We start from the raw sequence: 23,268 nt of genomic DNA on the forward strand, positions 1-23,268 counted from the left end.
CCAGTATAGTGCTGACTGTGTTAGTTAGCACCGTATTTATGAGGAGTCAGTGGGGGGAGGCATTAAGGCTTACCACCACCTGCCCCTATCCCCTCCCTAACTTGCACGTCAGGCAGGCAGTTAGGACAGGACTGAACTTTGCCTCCAGATACTGATTTCTGCACTGAGCACCAAACTTCTGATACAGCACTTAGTGCAGAGACTAGGAAACCTGGGGCTGCATGTGGTCTGTAAGTGGGAACTAAATGCACATCCCTGCACTGCAGCCCTGGAGTTACTTTAATATTTTTAACTCCCAAATAAGTCTGGGGTTTTAGATATGTGAGAACAATTTAATAGAAAAGAGGCCAGGGTGCAGAGTGCAAAAAAAAAAAAAAACAGGTGCAAGTTCCCATGCTTTTTGCACTTTGCACTGTGCCTTGCCATCAGCACCTGCAGGCATAGGTCCTTGTAGAGAATAGAGCAAAAGGTTTTATGCTTTCCATATGAATACAGTGCTACCTGCATATGGCATTGCTGTATTAATGTGGGCAGATTGGGGGAGGTGCAGAGTGTAGATTTGCCCCAGACAGTACTTGCTGAATGTCCAGCGATTTGGTACACCCTATATTCTCTTGCATTTGTGTCAGGGGTATCCATGTTATGTGATCTTTTCTAAATCATTTAGACAACAACTTAATTGTATATTCTCCCTGCACAGAGTTGTTTTTGATGGTTTTCCTGTTACCAAACATCAAGTAGATCTTCTGGAAGCCTGCAGTATAATTCCTATAAAAATATTTGAGCTGCAAGCCCCTATAAAGGAAGTGTTAAAAAGAGGACTGGAAGACAAGAAGAACTCTAACAGGTATCGTTCTGCTTACATATACATTAGGCCCTTTGTTCTTTGTGCATCGTGTGCAAACTAAACATGGAGTAACAGCATATAAACAGAGTATAAAAAGATGAAGTTCAAGAAAAAGTTAATATTGAGAAAGGACCACTTTTCAGACAATTATAAAGCAACAGCCATATGGGGTCCCCTTACCTTTCCTCATTGGTGGGTCATGTATTTCACTACCTCCTTCTCCAATTTAACAAGCTGATCCTTGCAAGGCTGCTATCAGAAAGCTAGCACCTTATAACTAAATAAATGGGCCTCCAAATTTCAAACATTTCCAAATCAGCCTGTACAAGAGCATGATGTCAATGAATGCAAATGTTAAAAAAATTGTATTTTTTTTTAATGTAGGCCTTACCCTGTGCATGATAGTGCTCAAATTCTTGTTGTACGCAACTCCTGTTATAAACAAGAAGTCATTCTGACCAAAGAACACTACTCAAAGCTGCATCAGAACTGGTGTGAAGTTGATTCTTTAAGGAGTAAATGGTGGGTTTCCAACAAAATTACTGGAGAAGTTCAGAAAAGTATCAATCAAATACAGTCCTACTTGGAGAGAATAAAAGAAGGTACGGCAATTTTTTTAAGAGTACATGATTATGAAATATTGCTTACAGAACCATTGTAGCATGTTTTATTAAATCAAAACAACAAATAAAAGGCATTGTATCACCTTAAAATACTTATTTTAATGAATATTTTTATACATGCACAAATAAATCCATTTGTAAAAGAGACTTCAAGCTGGTAGAGAGTTTAGATTTCAAAATACAGTATTATGTGTGCACCTTATACTTAAAGAACCATTCAGTTTCCTGATATTGAAAATATATTTAATTAAAGTAATAAATTAAGGTGCGCAGATTTAAAGTTCAATTAAATCTTTCAATGCAAGAAGAAAGTATTTATTATTAGAAATGGAATTATATTCATTTTGAGCACAATGGCATTAAAACAAGTTTATAAATTCACTGGGTGGCAATGTTATTGCACATGTAAATATACTCTCTGAATGAATTATTTGAACAGGTATGGCAGCTGGCATTGCTGACTTCTGCATCACTCCTCAGGAGCTAGTTTCTCGGCTGGGTGAGTTTGGACAATACTGCCCTGTGTGTCTAGCACAAAGGGGAGAGCTTGTTGACTGTTCTGGAAATCCATCCCTGCAGTTTGCTGCAGAATTCCGGGGACACTATTACAAGATGGCTTCACAGAAGGAGCTGGATGTAAGTAGAATTCCCTGGGTATGTACTCTGCTTGTGGTAATACGTGTAGCGTTATTTCCTCTCATTAAAAAGTTATGTGCTATCAGATAAAGAAGAGGGTGGAGGGAGAATCAGATCAGAAAAAAGAACTGCAATAGGACCCGGAAATCACAAATGTTAATCTAAAAAATTGGTTTGCCACAACTCGCTCATTATGCGCACGCTTATGACATAAGCTTGTGAGGCGTGTTCAGTGCGCTTACGCATGCCCATAATGAGCAAGTGGGGAGACTGACTCATTATGTGCAGGCTTGTTATACAGCATGGCCACATGCACCTGGAGCTCCCTTCCAGGGGGGAAACTATTGTTTCCACCAACCAGAGTATGGGCTCTAATAACTGGTACCTTTGGTGGAGAAAACAATTCCAGGGTGACAGGTCCCCTTCAGTCTAATAGATTACAGAGGTCAGACCCATGAATTCTGCCATTGAGAATGTCCTATTAGCGAAGGGTCAAAACCATATCTGTGAAGGTCACACACTACGATGCAAAGCTCCATGGCAGTAGCAACAAGGTGAAACCTCTGAGTGCCAGTACTTATGATTGGAAGCTTATAGCAGCTCTTCTAAATTTGGGCCTTTTTACGTAAAACACTATGTTTGTCTAAAAGTGATTGTTTTTGTCTGCTTTATAGGCTTTCTTGAAAAGTCCTGAATTATATGTGCCACCTCTTGCACCGCGCCCAATCCCTCCTCCTGAGCTGTTACCAAAAACGCTAACTGTGGCTGATGTGAAGGCAAAATTTCCTAAAAATGCAGAAATGAAGGGGTATTGCCCAGTTACCTATGTTGATGGTAATAAAAGGTTTGTAAAGTAATAGTTTTTTTTCTGCTGGTATAGTGATTTTATAGCTATGATTTATTTGCAGCTAAAAACCAAGGTAGCCCTGGAGTTTCTAAGTACATGGGCACAATCTGCAGGGAGTTTGTATGTTTTCACTATATCTGCATGGGATTCCTTTGAGTGCATTATTTCCTCCAGCCTTCTACAAATATACAGGCAGGTTAATTGGCTCCTTATTATATTGACCATAGAGAGTGTGAAGCTCCACAGGAATGAAGAACAATCTCTCCAACTGGCTGCTTAAATATGCCTGGGCTTTATAAAGGAGGGATAATAAAACAATGGATATGAGTCTTTGATGGATTTAGAAATAAAACTATTCTGTTTGTAAATGATACCATAATATAGTGAAATCAGAATACTGATATACAGTGAGTGCTAAACAGCTTAGCATCAGCCCACTTATTCTTGTACTTTATCGATGAGCAGATTTAGCGCAAATCAATCTGAGCAACTTTGCAGCAGCCTTTTTTTGGCAGAAGTAAGTTGTGAGAGAAAACATTGCCAATTTCTATTTATTATGGGCTAAACTACATAAATTGCATGTATTTATTCATTTCAGTAGTTGTTTCTTAAGTTATTATTTTTAAGAGCCATTTTGCCTTCCTGTATTTATAGCCAGCTTTACCACTTTTTTAGGATAATATTAACACCAATAATCTTGCTTGCAAACTGCAGAAAAGCACACCTTCTCCCTCTGCTTGAGGCAAATCCTTACAGATTGCTCACGGCCTACAACTGAAATTTACCAAGTCATGTGACTGCTTTATCTTGCATGCTGGTTATAACACATATTTGTAAAGGTAGCCAGGGGATAGGGATCCTGTGTAGGCGGAGAAGGGACAACTTACTACATCCCACCAAGGATCCCCCACAGGATCTTTTGTTATCTCAAGAATTATTAATGAAATGATTTCATCTAATGCATGCTACTTATTGTTCTGTATTCTGCCCCTTAGATACGAAGCACTGGTCCCTGGTCATATTGAGAATGCAGTAGAATACAGAGATAAGATTTATATTTTTGAGACCAAGGAAAAGCTACAGAAGTTCATGAGGTGAGTTTTAGTTTTAATTTTTTTTGTTATATTTTAGCTTAACAAACTTGATTTCTTCTTCTGCCTCTTTCCAGCTGTCAGATGGCAATCACTGACCCCAGCAGCCAAAACACTATGGTGGGAATTCACAAAAGTGCTGATACTGAGACAAAATAAAAGTGGAGATAGATTTGTCGGATTTTCCACCTAATTCACAAACCTCTATCTCCACTTTTGTGAATTTGTCTTTTAAACAGACAGTTTTCAGATTTTTTCATTTTCCAGACATTTTTTTTTTATGAATTTGCCTTTAGCTCTTAGTAAATCTGTTGGTGCCATCAAACCCAGTCCCACATCTACAGCAGGATTTTGCATTTCATATGCCATTTGTCATTTCACATCGGGGGCATTTCCTGAAGGGTAATTTTAGTTTTCCCAGGGAAACTATTCATCATTTTTTTAGTACAATTGGGCTTTCTAATGTTTTCTATATTGCTGTGTAATTCCATTCCTGTAATAAGATTTAAGGGTCTAAATACCTTCTTCTCCAGCTCCTACTCATTACTGGTCAGCAGCAATCCAACCCACATACCAACTTGCCCAGTTAATAGAGGTCCAAAAAGACTAGGGCCCACTGAGTTTTAATCCAGTGCCCTGTTGGGCCAGTCCAACCCTGTACCCCAATATCCCAGTTTGGGTGCCACTGTGTATGTGCTGTTTGCTGATCCCCAAGATGGCTGCTGGGAACAGGTTGGGACCAATGCTGTCAAGCAGCTCTGTAGTTCTGGACATGCTATGGGGGGCACAGATAAGTTGGGGCAAATGTCAGTGAAGTGATTAAAGAGGGGGCTATCTCCACTTTTGTGAATTCCCCCCTTAAGCTCTGTGAGGCTACTACTTTGTTATTGTTACTTTTTACTATGTATTTATGCCCTCTCCTATTTATCTTCCAGTCTCTTATTTAATCTATTGCCTGTTAGCTTGGGTAAACTGGACCCTAGAAACCAGATAGCTGTTGAAATTCCACACTGGAGAACTGTTAAACTAATAGCTAAATATTTCAAAAAACAGAAAAGATTAAAAATAGTCTTAGTATATGAATGTGTACATCATACTAAGGGGCAGATTTATCAAATCACGAGTTCGAATCCCGAATGGGTAAATTTCTGAAGATCGCAAATATCACAAAAAAGCTTACAAAAAATCGTATTAATCACAATAATATCGTATTGGCGATCTGAAAGTCACAAAATTTTTGTACCATACACTTGTAAACAGCGGTAAAACCTTTCTGATTTTTTCGTGCAAGTGTACGAAAAAGTCGTGCACGATACGAAAAGTCGTGCGCCGTACGACAAAATCGCGCGGACGCCCGAAAAATTTGCCAAAAATGCGCTCCGAGAGTACGTGCCTTTGTAAATGTGCCCCTAAATGTTAATATAAAGGTAACCTACCAATGCCAGATTTATAATTTCGCAACCTTTTAGGTGCAGCTGGGCGACATGCCTCCCCTAAATTTGTGCCGCCTAGGCCCAGGCCTTTGTGGCCTCATCACAAATCCAGGCCTGCGATTTACATTTTTTTCTTGTATAGAAATCATTTTACAAAAAGTCATTTTAAACTTGTACAAATCAATCAGAATTAGTCAATATAATTTACTTATTAGTACTGACTGGCATCAGAGGCCCAGTGGGGGTCCGGGGGGCCACATCACTAGTGTAAAGAGTGCAGTTGTGCTCATTACACTAGAAATAATTAACAAAAGTTCATATAAAGTAAATATAAAGGCTGTTTTTTCCTTCCTGCTTTTAGTCCCTCAAACTTGAATCAAAGGCTTAGGATATTCATCCCCTATATGCTGCTAGAATACTTTTTCATTCCTCCAGGCAGAATTGGTATAAGTCAGTCTAATTTGTGGGTCTCTTTATTCTAATGTGCTTTTTTAGTTCGGTCGATAAATTTGAGTGGAATTCATGTCTGAGCTTTGTGATTACCACTCCACTATTTAAGCTACTTTGTCACTGCTTTGGAGGTATGCTTTGGATCGTTGTTATGCTGGAAGACAAAGTTGCAACCAGTTTTTAAGTTTTTAGCTGATGTCTTGAGGTGTTGCTTCAGAATTACTACCTTTCCCTCAAACTTTTGACACACAGGAAATAATATATTGTAAATAAAATCTAAAGTTAATTGGTTTCTAAGTTATTACTTTAAGATGATAAAAACAGAGTAAATACCCAGTTAGACTTAACACAGGCAATGTGTGGTAACATGATATGAGTAAAGTTCTCAACAGGACTTTCAAGAAAAAGGCAAACCTTTTTTACAAACCCAACTGCAGCCTTTTTATTTTTACTGAAACGTTGGGTTTGTAAATACACTTTTTCCCTTTTTGTGAAAGGCCTGTTGAGTACTGTACTTTCAAACTATTCATGTGTGTGTGTGTGTGTGTGTATGTATATATATATATATATATATATATATATATATATATATATATATATATATATAAATAAGTTCAAAGTATGTTTTTTATTTATGTAGTCTCACTAGTAAAATGCATGTAATGTTTTTATGTTACTAGACTTCCAGAGAAATACTACAATCAGAAGCTTCCATGCAAACTTCCACCAAAAATAGAACCTGTGCTTTTGACTTCACTTCCATTAACTGGATACCTTGAGCAGGTTGGTTTTTATCTTAAAGTTGAACATTCTCTTGCTCTCGTGCTTATGTATAGGTCAATGATGTGCATCAGTCAAATGCCAAATAAAAACAGTATTTACTCCAAACATGTCCCCCTGGCATATGGTTGGTCATATATGATATTTACAAGGCTCAGCAAGTATCATATGTAGTTTTAAAAAAATAATGTAATCCTGCATTTATTTCTTATAAATAAAGTGCAAATCATGAAGACATATTAGGGTTGATTCACTAAAGTGCGTTAAAACGTGTGCTATTTATAGCATGCGCTAAAAATTTTATTGCGTCTAATTTTTCGTGTCTTACCGCACGATTCACTTAAAGTATATTTGCGTTAATTTAGCTGCGAGTGCTGTGTGTGTTATTTAAGTCGCAAAGACTATTTTTGTGTGGTATTCACCCATGTGCGTTACTTGTCGCACGCGCTAATTAAGGCACAAGCGATACTTTTCGCGCGCACGCCATATTAGCCATACACAGCATTACATTCGTAAAACTACTTTTTTTTTTCAAATGACCATTTCCCTGCAAAACGGAGGATGCATTACTCTAGGGCCAACACATACTTGAATAAATCACACTGCAAAGTCCATATTGTGTTGCCAAAAGCTCATGAACTGTACTTTTCTATAATTACCGCCTGCCTCAAGTAGGTGTTCATTTTCATATAGAGTAATGCGATATTTAGTGCGTCAGAGGGTGAGATTTATCAATCCACGAAAGCTCCGAATGTGTTTTGTTCGTAATGATCGGTATTTTTTCGACTTTTTCGTCGCTGTCGCGACTTTTTCGTATCTTGCACATATTTTCCACGACTTTTTCATCGCCGTCGCAAGAAAATCGCATTGTTGCGGTCAAGCTTCGGCATCGTGACTTTTCTTGCGCCAGGTTGGAGCTACAGAGTGCCATTTATTCCTATGGGAGGCTTCCAAAATCATGCAAAGTAAGAAAGGTTTTCCCGCAGTTTACGATCGTTCAATACAAAAAAGTCGCGATGGCGACGAAAAAGTCGCGATCTTCAGAAATTTTCGTTTCCAATCCGAACTCTTCCAATTCGGGATTCGAATTTGTGTTTTGGTAAATCTGCCCCTAAGTGTTTGTGAATCATGCGTGCTAATTAACGCACGCGATATGCAACTTAACGGATGCGATAATACTATAGCGAATCGTGCGTTTTTTTCGAGTCTATTTTAACTCAAAAAAAGGTGCCTGAGCAAAATCTGCCGTCAGTGCTGAATCGGCAGAAGGAGGTAGAAATCCTATTGCTTCTACCTCCTTATCTGCCGTTTCAGTCCTGAACAGTTAGTGGCAGATTGTACGATCTAAAATCGCCACGTGTGTGGCCACCTTTAGGAATAGAACCTCTCACTACTTTTTTATTTCTTTTTATATCACTTGTGCCCACAGAAGCTGGTTTTTAGTATTTCCATGGGAAAAATATGTACACCAGCACACCCTTACCTCTTCCAGAGAGTTACTACTTGGTGCACAGCCTAGAGAGTCGGCACTCTCCACACAGTTTGGTCAAAATATTTCAGCCAGCACGACAAGTAAAGTGCAAGCAGGGCTTAGCCCTTGCATGTTTATTCAAAATGCAACGTTTCGGGGGCGTACCCCTTCGTCAGACATACAGACACACACCAGTGCACATGATTAAATAGTCACAACATTAACATATGTGATTGTTTGGTTGATATATTAACCTTTAAAACACTCTAAAAACCTTTTTCAGAATTTTGCAATACATGATTCACAAAAACTTTGATGAATTATATTATACAGAATTAACCATCCTTCCCAGTATTCAGTGTCCATAAGTGAAACCTCCATAAGCAAGGCATAATTCAATCAATGGGTATAGATCTGCAAAAATGAATACATAAAAATCCATAAAAACATACTCCATCAGGCTTATTTAAAAACATTATTATTATTTAAAGGGATAATGTTTTTAGATAAGACTGATGGAGTATGTTTTTATGGATTTTTATGTATTCATTTTTGCAGATCTATACGCATTGTTTGAATTATGCCTTGCTTATGGAGGTTTCACTTATGGACACTGAATACTGGGAAGGATGGTTAATTCTGTATAATATAATTCATCAAAGTTTTTGTGAATCATGTATTGCACAATTCTGAAAAAGTTTTTTTAGAGTGTTTTAAAGGTTAATATATCAACCAAACAATCACATATGTTAATGTTGTGACTATTTAATCCTGTGCACTGGTGTGTGTCTGTATGCCTGACGAAGGGGTACGCCCCCGAAACGTTGCATTTTGAATAAACACGCAAGGGCTAAGCCCTGCTTGCACTTTACTTTACGTGCTGGCTGAAATATTTTAGTATTTACAGTCACACATCTCTCACCCATTTAGTCACCTTATTACCAAAAAGGGGACTCCTTCTTTTACCTCTAGCTTTTAATTTAATATCCTGGGGTGCTGGTACATGTTTACATGAGGAACCTTTTTATTTTGGTGCTTTACAGTCTAATTCTTCAGTATGTGCTAGCTAACCGATACTAGCCACTAACCCTAAGCGGGGTTATCTGCTATCTGCCTCTTTATTTGGGCACCATACTGCCCATAATACCTAGGCATAATTTTAAATCTCAGTCCAGATATGTCTTACTGCCTCTCACTGCTGCAGCTAGCTACGACACATTATTGCCTACTTCTGGCTAAACCTATCACTAACCTGCTGGTTTTCTAGTTCTAGTCTATGGCCTCCACACTTCTGGCATTTTCCCCAGATGACATCCTTCTGGCCAAAGCGGAAATGACTGGTCCTCACCTCCTTTATATAACCTCCTGTGCCAACCTATTTTTGGGAAAGCAGTGGGGACAAACACTGTAAAACTCCTACCTGTGTTAAAGGGGGCAGATATAATTGATCAATGTTGGCCACTAGCAGAATTATTTTTGACACTAAGGAGCAGAGTTATCAAAATGTAAATTTTACCTTTTACAGCAAAAATCACAAATGTGGGTTTCCACAACTAGAATTTTGAGATTTATTAAGTGCAAAAAAAAATTTGCACCTAAAAGTTTTTGTTTTTCATGTTTTTACGCCTGTTTTTTGAGATTCTAATTTATTAATAAATAAGCGCACAATCAAGACTTGTGTGCTTAGAAAAGAAAATGCTTCCCCATGTAAACTGTATATTTTATATCCTTTTCATACCTCTCACAGGGAGAGCATCAAACAAGGAGGCAGATTCAAGAAATCACATTAATATAAAAATCACAGTGCATGATAATACTGACGTGCTATAAAACCATTTCAATTTGTTCCTTTTTTAGGGAGCTGCAACTGCTTTAATAAAAGCAATGAATGATGTAGGCTGCCTAAAGCCCAAGTATCCATATCTAAACATCAAACAATCTGCTCTGCTCTATATTGCTTTTCATTTAAAAGGTAAGAGCATTATATATTACTACATCAACATTTTATTGCTGTAGATTTGATGTTTACTACATTTTTTATTCGGACACATAGCCACAGCGATACCTCAGCATATGGATTTTGGCCATGTCTTGAGTAATCTCCATACGCTTTAAGATGGCCACACAAAACACTATATTGCCTAGAAAAATTATAATTTTCCAGTAAATGTTTCAATTGTTCTTACATGTGTAGGTGCAAAATAACTGGGTTGCCCAGACAGAATCCATTTGGCATGAAACTAACTAATAATAGCATTGATGGGTATGTGTTGTTGCTTTTTCTCTCCATTGATCTGATCATTCAACCACCCAATTAACAACATTGAAGCCTTCATGTATGGATAACCACAGATTTGGTTTCTAGGATCAAATGACTGGATTGTATACATAGAGATGTAATCGTAGGAATGAAACTTTGCACTTTGTGCATACTAAAGGTACTTTATTTATTCTAGCTTTTAATCCTCGGAATTCTGATTACATACGAAATAAATACAAGAAAAAGCTGGAACAATTTGTGGAGCGATGTGAACTTATAACATACCTTGGAGACACAATGACTCGCAAGTACAAAGAACCCCAAAGAAGGCCCATTGATTTTGACTTTAAGATGCAGTCTTTCTTGTCATTGAAAGGCATGGACCCAACCTGCATTTAATTTTTTTTTTAATGTATACTGTACAATAGTTCTCATTTATTGTAAATTGTTGTAAGACATCTGTATTAAGTCTTTGCGTTAAAGAATTTAAGACTACAGAAAAGTGTGATGTGTTTTCCTAAGTAGTTCTCTTCTTTGAGGAACAACCAGAAAACTCAGAGGGATATCTTCCTTAATGCAGATATCTGTTGGCAGTTTTTCCTTTCTGGACTACACAGGCAACCCTGAAGCTTCCAAATGAAACCAGAATGTTTTTCCCAATTAATATCTGGGCTGGGAAGACACTGTTCATCAGCCTTTGGGCAGTGCCTTGCAAAACACCTTTTCCAATGTTCTCACTACACTGAATAACAAATTCTGCACTAAAATGTTTCTCCAGCATAAGTGCAGCCATGTGAGAAGTTGTGCCTGTTGCAGTTGCACTCAGTGCTTTAAAACAAATTTAGTTATGCATGTTCGCAAACTGGGTGCAAGCTGCACTAACATGAGTCGCTTCCAGCAAGCTGCATTAAAATGGCATTAGTGTGTGATCAGTGGCATAAATCCAGAGGAAGCAGGCCCCAGCGTTGTCACTAACTCTTCCAGCATGCAGCATGATTTTACTCATGCAGTGGGTCACCTGCAAATATAGATGTGGGGTGGGGGGCTTTGGGCCCCTATAGTTATGCCACTGTGTCTGATTCTTGGTGCAAGCTGCTGCTGTGTTTATTGATGCAATTTGCTGTGGAAACCCACACACCTAGATAGCGGGTCACTTTATGGGTCCAAGTGTAAAAAAAAGCCTATGTACTCCATGAGGTCCAATGCCTCAAGCACGTGTAGGGCTGCAGGTCCGCCTACCAACGATTCCAGACTATAGTTGAATTTGCCAGAGGATGCAAAGCGGGAGAGGCTGCTCAGTGTGGGTATTCAATAATATGTTGTGGCTGATGGTCCACATTGTCAGAGAAGACAACTAAATTGGCTGTTAAAACACTAAACTCTAAGATCTGCATCTACTCTGTTCCATACCTCCCAACATTTGAAAAGTAGAATAGAGTAGAATAAGAATATCTGCCGCGCGAATCAGGGCAAAAAAATGTTCAGGTCACGCCCACTTTATGGTCACGCCCCAAAAACAGGCCCATTTTACAAAACCACACCTGAAAAGCACAAAGTGCACCAGAAGACAGACATGGTGACCCCAATCATTTTATGACATTGTGTCCCTAAGGATTTCATTATGCACTGTGGCACTTGTATATCATGACAGACTCAGTGTAGCACAAGCATCCATGCTACATATTGACCCTCAGCACCTCTAATACCCATTTCTAAACAAATGAAGTCCCATCAGTAGAAAGGACACACGGACATTGGTAGCCAGGGCCCCCCTAAAACATTGGTAGCCAGGTGTTACGTTTTGCATTGGTGCCAGGGCAGGGATCCCCTAAAACACTGCTTGCCAGCCCATTTAATTTGCTTAATTTAAGTTTGCAGTCAGTATCAAGTCACGATGTTATCTACAGTACTTTGCTAGACACTACCACCTACCAAAATTCCATGCATATTATATCCCTATTAGTGCAATTGGGTATTTTCTCTGTTGTGGAAAAAAGTTCTTCTCTTTCACACATGTTTGGGATGGGGGCTGGAATATTTTATATAGATGTCATATAAAGAGGGCTATAGAACTCTTGGGTATGCTGGGGCAATAATAAAACTTGTGTAGACCCAGATCTGGCTGACAGGGCCCCAGCTAGACTGCCCTGCTTTAAAAAAAAGCCACCACCTCCCATAGAAAAAACAGGCAACGCATTGCTAGTTATGTAGGACTTAATAGATCATTCAGCAAAGTAACTGGTTCAGTTGTTGGTTACAGAGAGGGAATACTCCTTGGGTTGGACTTTAATGCACCTGAAAATATCCCTAAAAATGTTCACGCTTTAGTGAATGTGTAGGCAGAACAACGTCTACTAATTTCCAACTGAAGTCACTAGAAATAGGGATTGTTATTACGTTCGCCAAAAGAAACAATCTCAACTGCCAATTGCAACAAGTGTTGCCCCCTCAACCCCATACTAATCTATACTCACCCCCAACCCTCCCCCGTTTTCCCCCCTCACCCTTACCCAGAGATGAACACCGATGAACCATATGATACACCTAACCGTGATTTCCTCTGTTTAAATTGTGAATAAAAAATAAAGTAAAGTAAAGTCTCAAAATTCATTTTATTTGTTTGCTTGAGAGGGTGATAAACACTTCAGTTTCCATCATTGATATCCCAAGTAAAGTTGATAGGTACGCCTTTCATTTTTTCACTATAAATCTTATCAAATTTCTCATTTTGTGCTACAGTCATAAGCTTTTTCCAGTCTCCAACAGTACCTGGTTATTAATGGAAAGAAACAAAGAAAGATTGTACATCATAATCTGCACAAGTAAGTAAAAATTAGCCAGATATTTTACGCAGTATTATGGTTATTTCCAATAGTCAATAGGAGCTGGTAGTGTAATCATACCACAGGGTTAATTTTACAAATGTAACTGCAAAATCTGAAGTCAATCGCCATATTTGCACCCACAATGCAGCATTTTCCTCAGAATTCCAGCATCATTGCAGATGCTTATTAAATAGTGTGCGCAGCAACTTTTGTGGACACAAATTAGCGTCTGCTTTGGTAACTCACACACAAGTTGCAAGGCAAGCTTTTCCTACAGCATTCGTGGGTAAATGCCATCACTTCCTGTATGCTGCATTTATAATGGCATTGTCGCATGAATGACTAAAGGTAGGTGCAACTCTAAGGGTAACCTAGAGTAAAACTTCTGCAAAAAACTTGAAAAGTCATCTATAAATCTAAAAGCTCAATGGGAGTCGTATTAGCACAATTCAAGCTATTTTTCAGTTTGAGTTACTGAGATACAAATTTGAAATCTGAGTCGAATGTGATTTCACTGCGTTTAATGTTTTTCCACGTTTTTTAAAATTCTAGTTTGTTATTAAATAAGCACACATTCAATATTTTAGAGTTCTTAAAGTGATACTGACAGCCACTTAAAAAATGTTTTTACACCTGCTGTTGTGTTTTAATTTGTATCAGCTTTAAATTCCTTATAAACTAAATCTGCAAAGTTTTTTCACTTCATAATTATGGTAGCACGAATTACAGACCCACAGAGCAGCCATGTTTGTTCCCCTCTTCCTGGTTTTAATTTAAATGCCTCCCAAGTGAATAAATATGCCCAATCCCAAACCTGCAACACCCCTTCTGCTTTCAGCTGCTTTGTGACATAAGCTCAGCTACGTTGTCTATGTGTAATGGGGAGGGGGGAGGGAGAGCCCTTAGAAGCAGGCAGGCACGGGAAAGCTTAAAGGACAAGGAAAGGCAAAGTCACTTGGGGGTGCCAAAATGTTAGGCACCCCCAAGTGACTTAAATCGCCTACCTTTTACCCCAGACTGGTGCCCCTGTTCGAGGAGAGAACAGCACCAACCCTGGGTAGCTGCAGCGCTTCCTCCTTCCTGCTTCGCATGCGCGCGCACGCATGCGCAGTAGAATGAAAAAGCCAAACTTTAAGAGAGAAGTCGGCTTTTCACTCTACTGCGCATGCGCCGGTCCTGGGGTCCCGGCAAAACGAAGGCGGAAGGAGGAAGCACTCGCTCGCAGGTACCCCGGGCTGGTGCTGTTTTCTCCTAACAGGGGCACCAGCCCGGGGTAAGGTAAGCGATTAAAGTCACTCCTAACATTTTGGCACCCCCAAGTGACTTAGCCTTTCCTTGTCCTTTAAGGTGGCCTGCTATTTAATTCTTCGAGCGAAGAGCAGAGAGGGGGGTCAGCCCTTTGAAGTAGGCAGGCAATGGAAAGGTCAAGCCTGCCTGCTATCTAGTTTACAATGCGATGCAAGGGAGGGAGGGGGAACTCTTTGCTGAATCCTCCCAGTTTATGACGTAGTCCTTTTGACAGATTGAGAAGCTACAGTCGGGATGCCAGACTGTCGGGTTCAGGATCTTCAGTAGGATTTATGTAGAGGAATAGGACTATTAAGAAAAAACAGTCAACATGACCTATAGGTAGGTTTGGAAGTAGGTTCATATTTTTATAAAAAAAATTTTGGTGTCAGTATCACTTTAAATTAGAAAAAAAATGGAAATTGTAAATTGAAAAATCAGCCTTAATGGGTAAATTAGCCTTAAACATATTTTTATAGTAAGAAACCCAAAAAGCCAGATGAATGGCTAGCCTAACAAAAAGAAAAAACTGAATTCAAAATGTTTCTAGATTTCGGTACGTCTACCTCATCAGTGGGCATGCTAGTGCCAGTAACAATAATACACCAAGATCTGCTCTCACGGTCAATGGGACTTGCTATGTGCTGTAGAACTCACTTCTGATGCCCTTAATATCTCATTGATTAAATACAGGCAGCAAAAAAAAATGATTTGTAGAAGTAGATATATATAGATAGATAGATAGATACCTCTCCGAAGAAAAGTTCCATTCTTCATGTCTAAATGGTCTGTTGACACATTAGTATAATTAGCGAGAGGGTCATGTTTCATGTTTTTGAAGGTTGCTTTTTCTACAATAGTGTCCACTTCTTGCTCATTAAGTTCTTTCTCCACAAATTTGCAAATTTTTAGAACAGCGGATCGTAGGTCCTACAACAGTGGCAAATACACATCATTTAGCTGCACATTGTCAAGACTACATTTTCCAAATTCTGGCAGCTAGTATAAGACTTGTTTTTGAATGGGCCATTTAGAGACGACAGAGTTGGGCCTGACAGCACTAGACACACTTAAGGAAGGGGGCAAGGTTTCCTCTGACCTAAAAACATGGCGATTATGCCAGTTCTTTGCAGTTTGGCCCATTAAATAAATGAGCCTTATGTAAATATTTATTTAGAAATAAAGTGCAAATGCAAGGGAAAGCTTCAAATGCTGTTTTCTATAAACAACCAGGCATTGGCAGTTTCTGCTTTGGTTTTATAACTATAATGGCAGCAGAATTAGTTCAACTAGCAGGGCTGGATTTTTTAGACGCGTCCGTGAATTTTCAAGGTGAAAGTGTAATACAATTGAGCTTCCTTGTGTCATTATTAAAGTACTGTCTATCCTTCCATTTAATATCTTTGAGTTATATGACTGAATATTCACTGATCTTAGAAAAGCCAGTTGGACTACACCATGAAAGTTGCCAACATTTTGTTAGACTTTTCCCATGTTTCAGCAGTGTCGTCTTTTAAAATTCCTTTGCATTCTTAGATCTGGGGTGGGTCTCAGTATGTCTTAATATGTCCATAAGCTTCTGCATCAGACAGTGTATCATCAGTGGTATCATACAGTAGTATCATCAGTTTTGAGGTCCTGTAGAGAATGTTGGCAATACCACACTAGTAAAACTCTCTTGCAACGTAGCCAGATTTTTCCTAATCAGCACAATCATTGAGATCCAGATCACTTATGTAGGTGCTTATGTATATATCTATTGGTTTTCATGTATTTTTTTAACTGAACTCCCTCAGTAGGGCAGTGCCATTATTTGTCTAACATTTTCTTTTCTACTAAGGGGAGTATCTATTAGCACTGGTGATGTTCCCCTTAGAAACCAATCCGGTTCAAATCTAATTGCTGATTGGTTGCTATGGGCAACATTACCTGTTATGTTCGTCTCCAGTGTTAATAAATACTATCTTAAAATGTCAGAAGAGTATTGCACTGTGTCTTTGGATAATATTAAGCTACTGCACTATATTTTTTATATATAGGTTTTTTTCTACCTCTGTTTTTGTTTTTCTTGGTTTCCTGCAACTTGCTATGTTTTAAATAGTATAGGGACTCTTAACCCAAAACTCAGAACCCAAAGTGGGTTCCAACTTTGTTAAAATGGTTCCTAGTGACCTCAGAGCAGGTCCCCATGATCCCCTTTAATAATATGAGTTTTCTACAGTAAAAAAAAGTAATAATGTTGTAAAGCTGATTCACTAATTTCATTTGCACCCCCCCCCCTCACCCCACCAAAAAATAAAAGCAAAGTGAAAAGGAAATACCGATATATAGATTCCTAAAAGTCATTTTTTTGGGTGAACTATTTCTTTAACTTCTTTCTACATAAATATCTTGTGTAGACTTAAAAAATATTCAGTTGACCTTATTGGTCAATTTTACACCATTATGATTTCTATTAAATGCCTGTTTAGGTAGAATAACAGGTCTTACCTTTTTCATTTCCTCATATGTCACAAATAAAATATTAAAATCTTCCTGGTGTGTGTACCATCCTTTAACATGATCAAACCAAGAACCCCCTAGCACTGTAAGGGATAAAAAAAAAATGTTGCAAAAGACATTTTTTTCAATTTTTAATAAACGACATAAAACATTTGCATTGCCATTGTTTCGTATGCTATACAACATTTTACAGGTTATTTTTAAGTTGGGGTTTATAAATGAGTCTAAAAATGACCTGCAGAATGGAGCTTGACAACTGTTATTGAACCATAGGTGTTAGGGACACCAGTGGAACTGTGGCCCCCAGGCCTCCCTCAGCTCAATGATTTCCTGCAGCCCGTGTATAGAACAAATGCATTTGTTTCTCTTTAGGAATATTTTTAACTCATTTCTTGATGTTGAGCCTTTGTAATGAGTTACTGCAGTATTAAACAGTGGAGTAAACCTGAGTAAATCTGCTGAGCCAAATTTACTCCTAGGGGCTGATTTACTAATCCACGAATCCGAATGAGAAAAATTTGGATTGGAAAATGAACATTTTGCGAATTTTTCATATTTTTTGCGATTTTTTCGTCGCCATTACGACTTTTTCGTAAATTGTTGCGACTTTTTCGTAACCGTTACGACTTGCGCGAATTGTCGTGACTTTTTCATAGCCATTACAAATTTCTTGAATTGTCGCAACTTTTTCATAGCCATTATGACTTTCGTGAATTGTCGCGACTTTTGCATAGCCATTATGACTTTCGTGAATTGTCGCGACTTTTGCATAGCCATTACGACTTTCGCGAATTGTCGCGAATTTTTCGTATTGAGCGCTCAAAAAATTCAGGACAATTCGCGAAAAAGTCACAAAATACCGATCATTATGAAAAAAACGCATTTGGGCGCTTTTCGGACGTTCGTGGATTAGTAAATGTGTCCCCTAGTGTGCAAACTTGGTGAATATTTAATCTAAAATACTTATAGTTGTTATTGCTGCAAAATGAGGTTCTACAAAATATTACATTGAATACTCATGAGAGCATTTAAATATTAAAGGAACAGTAACACCAAAAAATGAAAGTGTATAAAAGTAACTAAAACATAATGTGCTGCTGCCCTGCACTGGTAAAAGTTGTGTGTTTACTTCAGAAAGTCTACTATAATTTGTATAAATAAGCTGCTATGTAGCCATGGAGGCAGCCATTCAAAGGAGAAAAGGCACAGGCACATAGCAGATAACAGATAAAACACTATTGTATTCTACAGAACTTATCTGTTATCTGCTATGTAACCTGTGCCTTTTCTCCTTTTTTCCAGCTTGAATGGCTGCCCCTGTGGCTACACAGCAGCTTATTATATAAATTATAGTAGTGTTACTGTAGCAAACACACCAGTTTTACCAGGGCAGGGCAACAGTGCATTATATTTTTATTACTTTAAAGCTCTTTCATTTTTTAGTGTTACTGTTCCTTTAAATATTTGAGTTTTTTTTAATATATCTTGAGATTTTTCTCAAATGTATGTTATTCCTCAGTGTTGCTGCTGATTTGTGCAAACTAACACCCACTGATGATAAATGTGATTGACTGTGACTTGTAATAAAACACATTCTGTTGAATGGACACATCTATCTGCTTTGATAAACTTGTCAATAAAACACTTCCCAGACAGTATAAAAAAAAGTCTTGTTAAAATCTAATTAGTTGAAAATCTGAAATCTCCAGTTTAATGCTAAGTGAATCTGCACCTAATTTGAGTTTTAGTGCTTTAAATATATTTCAGAGAACCAAATTTCAGTGTAGCAAATGTCCAGTAACAGGAAATAATTGGTCACAGGTCTACATATTTTTGCAAAGCACTGTATTTATGTCTGTCTTTTCTTGCTTACTTAACAAAGATACATTACCTTCCCCTGTTAGATAACGATCCAAGAATGATTCCCAGTCATTTACTTGTTTAAGTCTCACAATTACATTATAAAAGTGATAATATGATACAGCTGCATCCTTTGGGTTTCTGCCAACGTAAATGATCTATGGATGCAAAGAGCAAAATAATTGTTATAGCATTATAACAAAACAGTTGTGCTCACCATTAAACAATTTCAAACCATTAGGCGGTGGTGCAATAAGGCCGTGACCAGAATAATTCATGCAAAGACAAAATATCACCTGCACTTAGCCATTATCAATATATGAAGGACATTAAGACATTTGTGCATTACCAAAAAATGCCCAAACAAAACAGGGATTGTTTGTTCATATATTGCAATATATAATATAACTGGTCAACTCCATCAAGTCATTCCTGGTCTGTTTGGTCCTCCAATAAGGATTCTACTACTCCCTGTTGTAGCACTCATCATCCCTAACTACAGTCAGGTGATCCCAGTGGTGGTCAATAAAAAGGGCACCCATTTGAAAGTTTTATCCTTTTAAACCAAGTTGTAGGTAAAACTAAATCCCTGTAAAAAATATATAATGTAGCATTAAGCACACATTTAAATGGCGGTACAGATGTGTAGACGGTATTTTCAGAAGAGTATGGGAAACATTGCATGGACTGATGGTAAAAAAAATATAAATCCTAAAACATTATTACTTGAATACAACAGGCATTTATTAACAATAATACATTGAGGATGTACCTTGTTGTATGACATTATATCTGGATTTTAACAAGCTGTTCTTAAGTTGTACACACAATTTTCTCTTTTGAGAAGGAGTTGGCCTAGAGGGATCTCATTCTAGAGAGAGAACAAGAGGTCCTCTGCACTCACCCATTACCAATATATATATATATATATATATATATATATATATATATATATATATAGAGGACATTAAGACATTCTGAGAATTAAGCTACCAAGAAATCTCATTCTAGAGACTCTGCTTTGATTCCTTGTGGTTCTAGAGACTCTGGTTTGACTCCAGCATACTTAGTGCACCAATAATGGATGCCCTGGTTGCCGTAAAGTGCCTTCATGGGAGAAAAGTGCCATATAAATGGCATTTTGATTACATGCATTTTGATTACATGACTGTATCTCACGCATTTTGATTACATGACTGTATCTCACACATTTTGTGCCAACCAAATGCTCCATCTGTACAATACCAATAAGCTGCTGCCACTGTTAAATATATTAGTGTGTAGGGTGGGTACGTCAAATTAAAACAAATAAATCTATTAAAATAAAATATACTTGCACACATGGCACTTTTGTATCTACTTTGGCATGTCAAGGAATGTGATTTACATGCATCCAAGATGTTAACATGGAGGTGAGCTGTTAGCAGTAATTTCTTCTGAATGCTGACTGAAAAATAAGTATTTGTATTCAAGGATACTTACTTTGCCTTTCTTGTTCCTCAGATCCTTTGGAACTAAATAATGAGGCAAGTGCGATGAAAAAAGACGAGGAGATGGGCGACTGTCATAGTCTACTTTGCTATGGGTATATTCAATCCATGGGACTCTGAAGACATTAGCAATGGCTTCTGTTCCATTTCGATGACCTTCGTTGAAAATTAGACTGAGAATCTGCTGTGTCCAGATTGTCCCTGCACAAGATAAATTATATGCAAATACAATAACTTTAACAGAATGACTCAACTAACTGAAAAGAAATACATCTAAATATATTATATGGGTATTGTAGGTTGTAATAATAGAATGGGGTACTGTCCATTGACCGAAATCACCCAGTAAGGTTTGTATACCCATATAGCCGAAGGGGGATAATCTGTATGTAAAATATGTACTGTAAAATAACTTACCAGTCTTTGGATATGTAACCAGAAAAACATCAGTGTCTTTTACTTTAAAGTCCTGGATAGAATCTATTTTTTGGGGAGTAGTATACTCAGTCTGAAAATATACTCCTCGATATTTGAACACAAATGGATCATTTGCATCGACATCGACGTCAGACATTTTCTGCCACACCTAGATTGTAAAAAAAAAACAATGATTAAAATGTACCATTAATAAACGAGTTTACTAGTAGCTTATTAGTAACAAAGAGTAACTGTACCTGTTTCTTTCCTGTCTGCACTAGAAATAGTGTTATCAGTTTGTGTAAAAGGGCTTTTATAGAATACAAATCCAAAAGCTTTCCTAATGTCATTGTACATTTCCTGTTTTTGTAATTTGGCCTTTCATGTAGACTTTGGCATCGTTTAAACGGGTTCTTCACCTTCAGGTTAAATTTCAGTATGTCATACAATGACCTGTTCTTTTCAGTAATATTAGCTTTTTATTTTTTTATTTATTTGCCTTTTTTTCTGTCTCTGGCTTTTAATTTTGGACCCTTGCCCTCATATTTCTCTGTAAGGGTATGAAAGCTTAGATACATATAGGATAGAGTTGCTGGCTCACTCCAGATTCCAGCAAAAAAACCCACAGGCCTGTACTTGGCCACCACCTTCTTGAAGCCAACATTAAGCACCTGATTCCTCATCTTTAAATAGCACATTTATCACAGTAAGTAAACATCCCCGCTGGTTGGGGATCACTGGTCTATGGGATGGATGTAGCCTTCAACTCAGAAGCACATCTATTGTCATTTGGGAGTGTGGGCACTATTGGTTGGCTAGCATCATTTCTACACACATAGCTAAAATTGATAAAGCAAGCTATGCCCCTGTTTACAAACCCAGTTCACATAACTGGTGATACATGTACAGCCACCTTTAGTGCAGCTGTAGTCTGTTGAGGCAACAAGTCTGGGCAGAAACAACCAAGATGAAGAGCAAAACAAGAGAAATCACTTGTAAACAGCAAGCACTGTTATAAAAAAAACTTAACCTATAATGGTAATTTAATACATTTGTTTTGCAAATAGTTTTTTTATATGTATATAACCACATACCATGTATAATATACAAGTATTATTATTATATTTAATCATTTATATTTAAATTCTTGACTGCAATATACAGATACATTGCATAGTTAGGGAAAAACAAACAACCAAAAGAATGACCTTTGAAAAGTAACACCCTGCCATGACAGAGATGTCTTTATTAGCTGTGGCACTGACCCAGAATCACCTCCAGAATCACTGTCTGCTTCTATTTTCTATATAACTTAATTACCTTTCCTGCAGATCCGTCTGTTGGGAAATGCACAGTGAATTACTTTGCCTGCCTGTATGTGTGCAATACATGTTTCTTCCCCTTCTCTTTTTTAATCCCCCCCCATGTAAACCCCAAGATAAATTACTACTTTTTACAATGTAAATTAATTAAAAACTGTCAATGTTTTTAAAAGTTATTTGTAAATATTACTACCATTCAAAGCAGTATCTAACTACCCCTTTCTATTCTCTGCACTGGTGGTTCTGACTTTTAATAAAATGTAGCAAAAGCCAGTGGATTAACAGACTCGAGAAAAAAGCAAGGTTGCCTTCTTCTACATTATTTTAATTGGCAGAAGCAACAAAGTAGAAAGGGACAGATGTATACTGTTTACAGTTGCAATTACAAGTACCGTATATACTCAAGTATAAGCCGATCCGAATATAAGCCAAGGTACCTAATTTTACCTAAGAAAACTGGAAAAACTTATTGACTCGAGTATAAGCCTAGGGTGGGAAATGCAGCCGCTACTGCTAAGTTTCAATAATCAAATAAATAACAGATAAATAAATAATAGATAACTTTAGGGAAAGAAAAAAACAGCAGACAAAAACAAGTTTGGGAAGGCTAAGAAAGCTGCCATACTAATTATCAAGTACCAGTATCAGTTCACGTGAGGGGGTGTCCTCAGTGGACCCCAGTGTACAAGTCCCACCACAGTACTACAATAGTAGTTACTAGAGCAAAATAATTCTTGATGCTGGACTTAGTACAAATTTAATTTTTTTAAATAACAAGTTATTTGACCACTTACTAGCTCGTTGTGCAGATACACTGTAGGCATTTAACACACCCTATCATTAGTACTGTTTTTTTGTAATTAAATAAATCATTAAACCTATATATTAAATGTCATACATGGAAGGAGATATCAGCCACATCAGTGTCACTGTTACTGTGTCATATATTGCTGGGCTACTGGATCATATATTGCCATATACCATGTCATATGTCACTGAGGGCCACTGTATAAGTAAATACTTCAGTATCTGTGTTATACATTGCATGGGGCACAGTTTGATACCTTTTTTGGGTCACTATCATGAAATGCTGGGGCAATTGTGTCATAGTTTGCTGGTGCCATTAT

The 23,268-nt window shown here is 37.7% G+C and overlaps 2 protein-coding genes across 4 annotated transcripts in view; one reads left to right on the forward strand and one right to left on the reverse strand.

Annotated features, from left to right (window-relative positions):
• The window catches only part of ak9 (adenylate kinase 9), a 55,278-nt gene extending 44,343 nt beyond the window's left edge, over positions 1-10,935 (forward strand). For both annotated transcript variants that reach the window (XM_031901891.1, XM_031901892.1), the window contains exons 32-39: positions 701-847; positions 1,232-1,449; positions 1,910-2,106; positions 2,781-2,950; positions 3,949-4,047; positions 6,608-6,710; positions 10,036-10,150; positions 10,635-10,935. In XM_031901891.1, coding sequence (XP_031757751.1) covers positions 701-847; positions 1,232-1,449; positions 1,910-2,106; positions 2,781-2,950; positions 3,949-4,047; positions 6,608-6,710; positions 10,036-10,150; positions 10,635-10,837 — 1,252 coding nt within the window. In that variant the 3' untranslated portion in view covers positions 10,838-10,935. The remainder of the gene's footprint in view (positions 1-700; positions 848-1,231; positions 1,450-1,909; positions 2,107-2,780; positions 2,951-3,948; positions 4,048-6,607; positions 6,711-10,035; positions 10,151-10,634) is intronic.
• A 2,096-nt stretch (positions 10,936-13,031) lies between these two features.
• LOC496998 (uncharacterized) lies at positions 13,032-21,099 on the reverse strand. Of its 2 annotated transcripts, XM_012962944.2 has the most exons (7): positions 21,077-21,099; positions 20,820-20,988; positions 20,395-20,603; positions 18,944-19,070; positions 17,041-17,135; positions 15,300-15,480; positions 13,034-13,207 (listed from the first exon to the last, which is right to left on the reverse strand). In XM_012962944.2, exons 2-7 carry the CDS (start codon positions 20,974-20,976, stop codon positions 13,083-13,085), a joined length of 894 nt encoding a protein of 297 aa, XP_012818398.2. In that variant the 5' UTR covers positions 20,977-20,988; positions 21,077-21,099; the 3' UTR covers positions 13,034-13,082.
• Positions 21,100-23,268: the final 2,169 nt, after the last annotated feature.

This window comes from Xenopus tropicalis, chromosome 5 (assembly GCF_000004195.4).
Source record: "Xenopus tropicalis strain Nigerian chromosome 5, UCB_Xtro_10.0, whole genome shotgun sequence".
NCBI classification, from domain to species: domain Eukaryota; kingdom Metazoa; phylum Chordata; class Amphibia; order Anura; family Pipidae; genus Xenopus; species Xenopus tropicalis.

Bases quoted from the DNA above. Each gene is read 5' to 3' on its own strand.
- LOC496998 (XM_012962944.2), bottom strand. From the start codon at position 20,976: ATGTCTGACGTCGATGTCGATGCAAATGATCCATTTGTGTTCAAATAT. The intron at 20,604-20,819 runs GTAAGTTATTTT...TATCTTGTGCAG, and splicing joins GGTTACATATCCAAAGACTG to GGACAATCTGGACACAGCAG. The intron at 17,136-18,943 runs GTAATGTATCTT...TATCCCTTACAG, and splicing joins TCGTTATCTAACAGGGGAAG to TGCTAGGGGGTTCTTGGTTT.